Source organism: Oncorhynchus mykiss, chromosome 1 (genome assembly GCF_057628025.1).
Source record: "Oncorhynchus mykiss isolate SJ-2025 chromosome 1, ASM5762802v1, whole genome shotgun sequence".
Classification (NCBI taxonomy): domain Eukaryota; kingdom Metazoa; phylum Chordata; class Actinopteri; order Salmoniformes; family Salmonidae; genus Oncorhynchus; species Oncorhynchus mykiss.
Window position 1 is genome coordinate 85,164,469 of NC_143022.1, and position 12,749 is coordinate 85,177,217.

At 42.2% G+C, this 12,749-nt stretch overlaps 1 protein-coding gene across 8 annotated transcripts in view; it reads left to right on the forward strand.

Annotated features, from left to right (window-relative positions):
- LOC110530536 (voltage-gated delayed rectifier potassium channel KCNH1-like) overlaps positions 1-12,749 on the forward strand; it is a 99,135-nt gene that overhangs the window by 51,317 nt on the left and 35,069 nt on the right. For all 8 annotated transcript variants that reach the window (XM_036986900.2, XM_036986897.2, XM_036986898.2 and 5 more), the window contains one exon: positions 3,832-4,028. In XM_036986900.2, the coding sequence (XP_036842795.1) occupies positions 3,832-4,028 (197 nt within the window). The remainder of the gene's footprint in view (positions 1-3,831; positions 4,029-12,749) is intronic.

Consider the following 12,749-nt stretch of genomic DNA (forward strand, 5'->3'; position numbering starts at 1 on the left):
TCAGAGCTTCTCTGGAGAGTAGGAGATGATCCTGACTTAAATAATAAGAATAATTCTATCACCATAGATTATCCGCTACACCATAATGACTGTTTTTCAGTCAATTAACTTCTATTGGGATTTCTTTGCAGTATGGTGATTAGCAAAGTGACTGATGGGATAGATTTCCTGTTTCTTTTCCCAAATGAATATAGAATATTTTTATGTGTTTGATTACGAGAAGACGTGTGTGTGTGTGTGTGTGTGTGTGTGTGTGTGTGTGTGTGTGTGCGCGCCAGAACTAGGTTCAAATACATGTGTATTTGGGTATTTTGTTACTTAAATACTTTTTTGTGTATTTGGGTGTTTCCAAATACATTCCAAAATTCAACTACTTGTTTTTTCAAATAAAGGTTATCTGAATACTTGTTTTCAAATGTATTGTTGAAAAGTAATTGAAATACCTGAAATAGTATTTGAACCAAGGTCTGGTGCGTGTGAATGTGTAAATTGAATGCATGTCTTGTGCAATTGCATGAAATCTTGTGAGTTCCAAGTAGGAAAACATCATTAAGTAATATAATGAATCATCTTGTTATATTTTGCAGTGACAGCATCAAACATTTTCCCGTTCACTTTCAATCATTCAACAAAGATATCAAAACCCTTTTTAATATTGTAGTTTAATCATTTCAATTATTGTCAGTTCATAGACAGCTGTACTGTTAGGTATTGTTGTGAAATGTCTTCTCTTTTTAATAAGCTCATCCATTTTAAATGCAATTTTACAGAATCACAAATAGGATCCTCTCAGAAGCCAGACCCAATGATCAGAACAAATGTATATAGTGTCTGTGAATGCTTTGTCAATTCACTGAACATTGAAATGATTCACATCAACACGTTTTATATTTCAGCCAGTAAGATTGAAACACTTCAGCGAGCAGGCCTTTCTAATCGACCTGGCCGGGGAATCCTGGAAGGATATTGACCTCATCCCGTCAGTAGAGGATGCCTGGATATTTTTTTAAAATGCCTTCCTAACCATCTTAAATAAACATGCCCCATTCAAGAAATTTAGAACCAGGAACAGATATAGCCCTTGGTTCTCCCCAGACCTGACTGCCCTTAACCAACACAAAAACATCCTATGGCGTTCTGCATTAGCATCGAACAGCCCCCGTGATATGCAGCTGTTCAGGGAAGCTAGAAACCATTATACACAGGCAGTTAGAAAAGCCAAGGCTAGCTTTTTCAAGCAGAAATTTGCTTCTTGCAACACTAACTCAAAAAAGTTCTGGGACACTGTAAAGTCCATGGAGAATAAGAACACCTCCTCCCAGCTGCCCACTGCACTGAAGATAGGAAACACTGTCACCACTGATAAATCCACCATAATTGAAAATTTCAATAAGCATTTTTCTACTGCTGGCCATGCTTTCCACCTGGCTACTCCTACCCCTGTCAACAGCACTGCACCCCCAACAGCAACTCGCCCAAGCCTTCCCCATTTCTCCTTCTCCCAAATCCATTCAGCTGATGTTCTGAAAGAGCTGCAAAATCTGGACCCCTACAAATCAGCCGGGCTAGACAATCTGGACCCTTTCTTTCTAAAATTATCTGCCGAAATTGTTGCCACCCCTATTACTAGCCTGTTCAACCTCTCTTTCGTGTCGTCTGAGATTCCCAAAGATTGGAAAGCAGCTGCGGTCATCCCCCTCTTCAAAGGGGGGGACACTCTTGACCCAAACTGCTACAGACCTATATCTATCCTACCATGCCTTTCTAAGGTCTTCGAAAGCCAAGTCAACAAACAGATTACCGACCATTTTGAATCTCACCATACCTTCTCTGCTATGCAATCTGGTTTCAGAGCTGGTCATGGGTGCACCTCAGCCACGCTCAAGGTCCTAAACGATATCTTAACCGCCATCGATAAGAAACATTACTGTGCAGCCGTATTCATTGATCTGGCCAAGGCTTTCGACTCTGTCAATCACCACATCCTCATCGGCAGACTCAACAGCCTTGGTTTCTCAAATGATTGCCTCGCCTGGTTCACCAACTACTTCTCTGATAGAGTTCAGTGTGTCAAATCGGAGGGTCTGTTGTCTGGACCTCTGGCAGTCTCTATGGGGGTGCCACAGGGTTCAATTCTTGGACCGACTCTCTTCTCTGTATACATCAATGAGGTCGCTCTTGCTGCTGGTGAGTCTCTGATCCACCTCTACGCAGACGACACCATTCTGTATACTTCTGGCCCTTCTTTGGACACTGTGTTAACAACCCTCCAGGCAAGCTTCAATGCCATACAACTCTCCTTCCGTGGCCTCCAATTGCTCTTAAATACAAGTAAAACTAAATGCATGCTCTTCAACCGATCGCTACCTGCACCTACCCGCCTGTCCAACATCACTACACTGGACGGCTCTGACTTAGAATACGTGGATAACTACAAATACTTAGGTGTCTGGTTAGACTGTAAACTCTCCTTCCAGACCCATATCAAACATCTCCAATCCAAAGTTAAATCTAGAATTGGCTTCCTATTTCGCAACAAAGCATCCTTCACTCATGCTGCCAAACATACCCTTGTAAAACTGACCATCCTACCAATCCTCGACTTTGGCGATGTAATTTACAAAATAGCCTCCAATACCCTACTCAACAAATTGGATGCAGTCTATCACAGTGCAATCCGTTTTGTCACCAAAGCCCCATATACTACCCACCATTGCGACCTGTACGCTCTCGTTGGCTGGCCCTCGCTTCATACTCGTCGCCAAACCCACTGGCTCCATGTCATCTACAAGACCCTGCTAGGTAAAGTCCCCCCTTATCTCAGCTCGCTGGTCACCATAGCATCTCCCACCTGTAGCACACGCTCCAGCAGGTATATCTCTCTAGTCACCCCCAAAACCAATTCTTTCTTTGGCCGCCTCTCTTTCCAGTTCTCTGCTGCCAATGACTGGAACGAACTACAAAAATCTCTGAAACTGGAAACACTTATCTCCCTCACTAGCTTTAAGCACCAACTGTCAGAGCAGCTCACAGATTACTGCACCTGTACATAGCCCACCTATAATTTAGCCCTATCAACTACCTCTTTCCCAACTGTATTTAATTTATTTATTTATTTTGCTCCTTTGCACCCCATTATTTTTATTTCTACTTTGCACATTCTTCCATTGCAAAACTACCATTCCAGTGTTTTACTTGCTATATTGTATTTACCTTGCCACCAAGGCCTTTTTTGCCTTTACCTCCCTTCTCACCTCATTTGCTCACATTGTATATAGACTTGTTTATACTTTATTATTGACTGTATGTTTGTTTTACTCCATGTGTAACTCTGTGTTGTTGTATCTGTCGAACTGCTTTGCTTTATCTTGGCCAGGTCGCAATTGTAAATGAGAACTTGTTCTCAACTTGCCTACCTGGTTAAATAAAGGTAAAATAAATAAAATAAATAAATAAAAGATTAATGGGTTCAAACAGGCTTTCGTTGCTGTGACTGACAGGGTTCGAACCAAAACACTTTGTTATCCTGCTGAGCCAAAGCCTAGGCATTAACTATGGGAGCAAACGTTCGTCTTCACATCTCCGGCATAGTCACTGGGATAAACTAACTATTGTTATGTCTCAGAAGTAAATGGGTAAATACTCAGTTGTAAACCGGGTATTTTAGCTGCTTTCTCTCATTCTCTGCAGGTAAAAAAAAAGATTTCGGAAATCTTTCTAAAGTATTAAAAAAAGTAATTCATAAGTAAATCTCAGATGGAAAATCTGTTACATTTAAGAAGTAATATCTTAATCGGTTCTCTCTCTCTCTCTCTCTCTCTCTCTCTGCAGGTAAGGGGGATGTGTTTGGGGATGTGTTCTGGAAGGAGGTGACCCTGGCCCAGGCGTGTGCCAACGTGCGTGCCCTGACCTACTGTGACCTCCACGTCATCAAACGAGACGCCCTGCAGAAGGTTCTGGAGTTCTACACGGCCTTCTCTAACCACTTCTCACGGAACCTGCTGCTCACCTACAACCTGCGGAAGAGGGTCAGTGTAACTTATTGGACCATCCACTTATTTTCTAGCCTCATAGAACCAGCCTAATAGCTGTTCACCAGACTCGTTCATCTAAGTGATCAGGCTGGTTCACCAGGCCACTCTTCTTCCTCCCTGCCTATCAAACTCATCTTCTCTTCATCTTCTCATATCAGTTGTTATTTTATCTTCCTTGTCTCCTTTGCCTGTCTTTCATGTCTATCTCGCTCTATATATATATATATATTTCTCTCTGTTCTCCCTTCTCATCATCCGCACAGGGCATCTAAGGCCAGGATTGAAATCAGATCAGCGGTAACCCACAGTGACCGACAAATGGATAGCCTATCATTGCTTTTGTTTAGAATGTGTCAGAGGTTTAAATGCATTAGAGTGGTCAAATCCAGAAGAGGCTCCTCCTATTGCGAACATTGCCATAGTCACATTAGTAGAAATCCCTGTTAAATGCAGCACTGGAATGTATGCTTTAATCTACACCTCGATTAGGCTGATATAAATCTGTATTATTTTTGTTTAAATGCAACTTTCACAATTTTCGTAATCTCCAGCACCACCTCAACATCAACATGTGAAAATGGCACATTTTTATGTTTCATACTAAAAAAGATACAGGAAGATAAGTGTTTCCAATGACATCATCGGTGTGCGTTGTGTGATTTTCAACCAATTATGAGTTGGCATTGCCTGGTAATTGTCTACTAATTGGTTGAGGATGTCATTGGAAACACTTATCTTCCTCTATCTTTTTTATTACAAAACATAGAAACGTGCCATTTTCACATATGTTCATGGGGTGGTGCTGGAGATGAATGTGAATTAGATTTTTTTTTAAATTTCCCTTTAAATATTTTAAATTTGACTGTCATTATTTCTATATAGCCTACACGTTCTTGTTCTGAACTTCTAACGTGGGTGAGACACAGTGCATTCAGAAAGTTTTCAGACCCCTTGACTTTTTCCACATTTTGTTACGTTACAGCCTAATTCTAAAATGGATTAAATAAAAATTTTCCCAATCATCAATCTACACATAATACCCCATATTGACAAAGCAAGAAATGTTTGCAAATTTGTAAAATAAAAAAATAAAAACAGAAATATCACATTTACATAAGTATTCAGACCCTTTACTCAGTACTTTGTTGAAGCACCTTTGGCAGTGATTACAGCCTTGAGTCTCTTGGGTATGACGCAACAAGCTTGGCACGCCTGTATTTGAGGAGTTTCTCCCATTCTTCTCTGCAGATCCTCTCAAGCTCTGTCAGGTTGGATGGGGAGCGACGCTGAAAAGCTATTTTCAGGTCTTTTCAGAGATGTTCAAGTCCAGGCTCTGGCTGAGCCACTCAAGGACATTGAGACTTGTCCCAAAGCCACTCCTGCATTGTCTTGGCTGTGTGCTTAGGGTTGTTGTCCTGTTGGAAGGTGAACCTTCCGTCACCTCTGACGTCCTGAGTGCTCTGGAGCAGGTTTTCATAAAGAATCTCTCTGTACTTTTCTCCGTTCATCTTTCTCTCGATCCTGACTAGTCTCCCAGTCCCTGCCACTGAAAACCAATAATCGGCATCGGTATCGGCATTGAAAAATCATAACCAGTCGACCTCTAGTTCCAAACGTCTTCCATTTAAGAATGATGGAGGCCGCTGTGTTCCTGGGGACAGATTCCTGTCTCAGAGCTCTACGGACAATTCCTTCGACCTCATGGCTTGGTTTTTGCTCTGACATGCACTGTCAACTGTGGGACCTTATATAGACAGGTGTGTGCCTTTCCAAATAATTTCCAATCAATTGATTTTATCACAGGTGGACTCCAATCAAGTTGTTGAAACATCTCAAGGATGATCAATGGAAACAGGATGCACCTGAGCTCAATTTCGATTCTCATAGCAAAGGATCTGAATACTTTTGTAAATATGGTATTTCTGTTTTTTATTTTTAATACATTTGCACAAAAACATTTTAAACATTTTAGAATAAGGCTGGTATGTAACAAGGGGTCTGAATACTTCCAGAATGCACTAAGGATAGGTGTGGTTTCGTGACAAGGGCCACTTGGTGTCTTTCATATATATCTCTTATTTTAATTTTATTTATAATTTAATATTTTGTTCTTGTCTATAATGTTTTGTACTTTGTCATGTACTTGTACGTTTTATGTGGAATCCAGGGAGAGTAACTTCTGCGTGTGCAGTAGCTGATGGGGATCCTTATAAACTAAATCGTAAGAGCAGCCGCCCTCTAATTTAACAGCTCCTACGTAGTTACACCGTAGACACCAACTAAACAAATGCAATATATGCTATGCTATGTTTTTCAGGCTAACCCGAGTAACCACTGATCTAATGAATCCTGACCTAAGCTTCTAATCTAATCACTATCATCTCATTGTAACAATCAGAGAAAAGTCAATAGCAGATTACAACTTGGTATTTTGAAGTCCATATCACTTTTATAATAGCAGTATCAGCATAAACTCTTTGATTATCAGTTATAGACGAAATTCATGCCGATCAACTTCTAGATGATTTTTCTTTGGAATGAATTAATCATTAAGGGGTAATTCTGAGATCTTAGATGATAGATTGTATGATGGTGGATCAGATCAGATGAGATCAGATGTACAAAGCTTACTTATGATGGTATTGTGACAGGATGTACCAGGGCTGCAGCAGAGGTGTGTCTGTCTGTGTCCTACTCTGCACTGTGATGTGTGATCTTCTCTCTGAGCATGATGTGAGAGCTTTGATATTTGGTATTTTATTAAGATCCCCATTAGCTGTTGCGATAGCAGCAGCTACTCTTCCTGAGGTCCACACAAAACATGAAACATGACGTAATACAGGACATTAATAGACAAGAACAGCTCAAGGACAGTACTACGTACATTTTAAACGCCTACCTACAGTATCAATGCATAGAGTATCTAGGTCAAATAGGGGAGAGGCGTTGTGCCGTGAGGTGTTGCTTATCTGTTTTTTGAAACCAGGTTTGCTGTTCATTTGAACAATATGAGATGGAACAGAGTTCCATGCAATCATAGTACTGTGTTTTCTTGAATTTGTTATGGATTTGGGTACTGAAAAGACCCCTGGTGGCATGTCTGGTGGAGTGTGTGTCAGTGCTGTGTGTAAGCGACTATGCAAACTATTTTGATTTTTCAACACATTTAATGTTTCTTATAAAAATAAGTGATTGCAGTCAGACTCTCCTCAACTCATAGCCAAGATAAACTGGCATGCATAGTATTTATATTAGCCCTCTGATTACAGTGAAGAGCAAGATGTGCCGCTCTATTCTGGGCCAGCTGCAGCTTAACTAGGTACTTCTTTGCAGCACTTGACCATATGACTGGAAAATAATCAAGATAAGATCAAACTAGAGCCTGCAGGACTTGCTTTGTGGAGTGTGGTGTCAAAAAAGCAGACCATCTTCACAACCACTGAATCAATATGTTTTGACCATGACAGTTAAAAATCCAATGAAACGCAAAGTAATTAAGTCTCCTCAAGTTGCTCAACAGCTGATGTTACTTTGTGAACTGAGCGCAGGCTCACCACTTAACCACAGCTGTGTGCTGTACTGTGGGAAAGATAGCTTACTCATCGCTGCAAAACGCTGGCTATCAAGGCGCTCTTGGACCTCAGCCTGGCATGGCTCAATCAATACACCAGTGACTGATTTAGGGGAGCGGGAGAGAGGGAAAGGGAGGAAGGGAGAAATTAAAAGGTTGTAAGAACCATTTGGATAGTTGGAAATGTGTGCAGATTATTTACAAATATTCTCATTTTATAATTTTCACTACTACATTTCTAGATGATAATGTTGATGATAATGATACATGCCTGTGATTAAATCTTTGTTCACGTAAGACTTAAATGTTGCAAATTCAATCAAAAAGCCAAAAAGACATGTTTACGTCGATAAGGTATGGTGAAAACAATGTTAACTCAACACAGTTCTGCCTGATGAGCTGGATAGATGCTTGAACTACAGTACCAGTCAAAAGTTTGGACACATCTACTCATTCAAGGGTTTTCTTTATTTTTACTATTTTCTACATTGTAGAATAATAGTCTAGACATTAAAATTATGAAATAACACATATGGAATCATGTAGTAACCCAAAAAATGTTAAATAAATGTAACGGTTTTCTAGGTGTGAAGGAGAGTCGGACCAAAATGCAGCGTGTAGATTACCATCCATGTTTAATAACACAACGTAAACACGAATCAATACAAAAACTACAAAACAATAAACGTAACGAAAACCGAAACAGCCTCATTCTCGTGCTCATAAACACGGACATAAGGACACTAAGGACAATCACCCACGACAAACTCAAAGAATATGGCTGCCTAAATATGGTTCCCAATCAGAGACAACGATAAACACCTGCCTCTGATTGAGAACCACTTCAGACAGCCATAGACTTAACTAGAACACCCCACTAGCTACAATCCCCATATATACACACCACATACAAAAACCCATGCCACACCCTGGCCTGACCAAATAAATAAAGATAAACACAAAATACTTCGACCAGGGCGTGACAATAAATCAAAATATATTTATATTCTTTAAAGTAGCCACCCTTTGCCTTGATGACATTCTTTGCATTCTCTCAACCAGCTTCATTAGGTAGTCACCTGGAATGCTCTTTCAACAGTCTTGAAAGATTTCCCACATATGCTGAGCACTTGTTGGTTGTTTTTCCAACTCATCCCAAACCATCTCAGTTGGGTTGATGTCTGGTGATTGTGGAGGCTAGGTCATCTGATGCAGAAGGAACTGGATCGTCTCGCTGTGGTTCCCTGACACATGTAGGTTGATGGGGGTGGTATTGTGGGTGACCCGGCCTATAGAGTCCAGTGCTCTAACATCCATGGGAATAGAGAGGGGGTGGTATTGTGGGTGACCCGGCCTATAGAGTTCCCGTCCAGTGCTCTAACATCCATGGGAATAGAGAGGGGCTGAGTGGGGATATCCATAGCGGAAGCAAGGGTTGCGTCCATAAAGCTCTCAACAGCCCCAGAGTCAATGAGTATCCGGAGAGATTTCGATTGGTTCCCCCAAAGCAACATGGCATGAAAAGGGATGCGAGTAAAGGGAGAGGAAAGTTCTCCGTATGACCCATCAGAGTACTCGCTCCTACCGGTGAGCCTGGTCTTTTAGTGGACAGGTGGTGAGGAAATTACCCGTAGTCCCGCAATACAGGCAACTCTTAGTGTGAAGCCTGTCTAGCCGTTCAGCTGGAGACAGCCTAGCTCTGCCTAGTTGCATAGGCTTGGGAAGAGTTGAATCGTCAGTCTTCGGAGACTCTCGTGGAAACTCGGGTAGCCTCGTGTTCTCTTGACAATGGAGCCGTCGGGGACTTCCGGGATGCCTCTGAGGCGATGTGGAATCCTTGGACGGGCAAGTGAAGTCGAATCTCCTCTCCTTCCTTCGTTCTCGTAGTCGCCCATCGATTCGAATGGTCAAGGCGATGAGCAAGTCGAGATCCGTCGGTAGTTCCCGGCCTGAAAACTTGTCCTTTACTTCCTCCGATACTCCGTGCAGGAACATGTTGATTGCTTCTGGGTTCCAGGCACTCTCAGCTGCTAACGTGCGAAAATCCACTGCGTAGTCTGCCACACTACAGTAGTCTTGACGTAGCTGGAGCAGCTTACGAGCAGCCTCTCTACCGGACAACGTAGAATCAAACACCTTCCGAACTGCCTCCACAAACTTCTCCAGACTGAAGCAGACGGCGGATTGTTGCTCCCATACCGCGGACATCATTGTTGTGATGTACGCTATCCTCTAAAAGGTTCAAGGGGAACGAAGAAGGCTGCAGCACGAAAATGAGGGAGCACTGGGAGAGAAGCCAGGCAGGATCTGGAATCTCCAGCATAGCGCTTCGGAGGAGGTAAGCGGGGTTCTCGGGACACTGGGGTAAGCTGGGAGATTACGGGTGTGATCCGCTGCCCAGTGGGGAATCTGCGGAATTGCTCCAGCAAAGTATTGAATGCCTGGTCATGTCATTCTGCCAGGGTATGGAGTCCCTCCATAAGACCTTGAAGTACCTCCTCGTGTCTTCCAATGGTGTCTCTTTGCAGGGAGACAGTATTGTGGAGCTGGTGTAAGTCTGAGTCTGCTGGGTCAGTCATGGCCAGTTTGTTCTATCGGGTTTCAGGTATGACCCAGATGCAGACAGTGTCGAAGTAAGAAAAGTTTTTATTTCTAGTACAGGGTCAGGCAAACAACAGGTCAAGGGCAGGCAGAGGTCAGTAATCCAGAAAGGGTGCAACAGGGACAGAACGGCAGGCAGTCTCAGGGCAGGCAGGGTTCAATAATCCAGAGAGGTGTGGCAAGGGACAGAACGGCAGGCAGTCTCAGGGTCAGGGCAGGCAGGGTTCAATAATCCAGAGAGGCGTGGCAAGGTATAGAACGGCAGGCAGGCTCAGGGTCAAAGCAGGCAGAAAGGTCAAAGCCGGGAAAGACTAGAAAACAAGAACAGACAGGAGCAAGGGGACGAACGCTGATAGGTATCACGAAACAAAACAAACTGGCAAAAGACAAACATAGAGCAAAGGTATAAATATACTGGGGATAATGCAGAAGATGGGCGACACCTGGAGGAGGGTGGAGACGAGCACCAAGATGGGTGAAACAGATCAGGGTGTGACAGAATAAGTAGGCGTGTCCAAACTTTGGACTGGTATTGTACATTGATGCAAACTGCCTGATCAGCAGACTAATGTCTAGGAAATGCTGTGTCTTTGTAAGCCATATATCAGCATAACATTTTAGTGTAAATATTCCTCTACGTTATGTGTTTGATATATTGATTGATGGAACAATCTACAGAATACCCTACAATTGGAACGCATTGGTGCCTTTCAGGCAATTCAGATTGTTGGAGGATCTCTTCATTGACGAGTGTGTTTTTTTAATGATTTGTGTTTTTTTTTTTTTTTTCCTTGTTATTTATTTATTTATTTTCTGCTCCTTGTAATGTAATTCTGTGTAATTTTGGTGGGGTCTGAATGCAGTTCTCCCTCGAAAAATAAACATTGGTCTCAATGGGACTCTCCCTGCCTAAAGAAAGGTTAACAAAAAATATTATGGAAGAGTCAGTCAGACAAAAAGTGTAGTTGGTGTTATTCAATTTAAATGAAGGAAAACTGGTGGAACAATGTAATCATAATGGTAAAAAATATAAACAATTATTAAGCTGCCATATTAGTTGATTTAGAATACATTTAAATAAACAAAACATTTTGAATTTTCCAAAATGCCATGGCCAAATACCACTGCAATTCATGAATGACCCAGCTACAACCAAACATGCAATGTGTTTAATTTACTTAAGGACAAGTTTGTAAGCTACAGTCACAATGCAAACACGCAATACTGAATTGCAAGCAGGTGTTGTAGCTACATATAGTTTAGAATACATATAATGTACTGAAATCACAGGATAAGGGACTCACTCATGGGGAAGGCAGTACACAGACTTAAGTATTAATAACAATAGTTATGATAAATATCGTTATTTTCCAATATGCTCAAAGCACTTTACATTGTGTAGCGGAAACTCATCCCATTTCATCTACTGCCACAACACATCAGTCAACAACACGTACTTCAGCTGGCTAGCTCTGCACTATCAGTGTAAAACCATGCTGAGATTACAGTGTTTGTGTGTCTGTGATAGAGTGCATGCGTGTGGATGTGTGTGTACATTCGTTCGTGCATCTGTGCGACCGCGCATAAGACTTGATTCTGCTGTAAATGACCTCCGCATGTGAGTCAATGCAGATAAGACAACCATACACAGACAATGGGATGCTGCAGCTATCTATGGCAGTGGAGATTGCTGAGAGTAGGATGGCTCATAATGATGCCATTCCATTTGCTCTGTTCCAGCCATTATTATCAGCCATCCTCCCCTCAGCAGCCTTCACTGATTTACGGTGTCCATTTGCGACCATCCGGCCTCTCCGAGGGCTCAGGTGGGATAGGAGATAATCAATCTGTTCTTGCACTCCATAGCTATAACTCTCTGTAACAGGACACAGATCCAGAGGAGACACCAATGGGGGCTCTACCCCTGTAACGTGGCCCCCTGAGAATTCCACAAATTAATCTATGTCAAAAGTAATGCCAGGTCAATTAGGTCCCTAGAGTGGCGCTGTAATGAGGATTGGTATTGACTTGACGGGGTCCATGATGTTATCTGACAGATCTGTTGATCATCTGTCTCTTGTTTACTAGTTATTATGATCGCTACCATGTCTTTCAAGGTAGGTTTACAGGCCTTTGAGGTGTGTGTGTGTGTGTGTGTGTGTGTGTGTGTGTGTGTGTGTGTGTGTGTGTGTGTGTGTGTGTGTGTGTGTGTGTGTGGTGTAAAGGGTGAGTGATTGCATAGCAATGTAACAGAGGTTAGAAAAGGTTACTTGGCACGCTTCACCCGGTTCTCTCTCAGGAGCCAATCAGTGAGCAGATTGAGTGGAATGTCCTTTTGATTGGTCACATAATGCAGCACCACTGACTGTGATGACCCATCCTGCGCCAGTTGAGCTAAATCCATTACTAACATACCTAACATACCTAACAAAACCTCCAAACACCACTCAGTTTTAAATCCACTGACAACATAGATCCATGTTCCGTCTGAAGCTGCCATGACCAGTTTACGCCATAGTGGCCCCTGAGATGCCAAACACCAT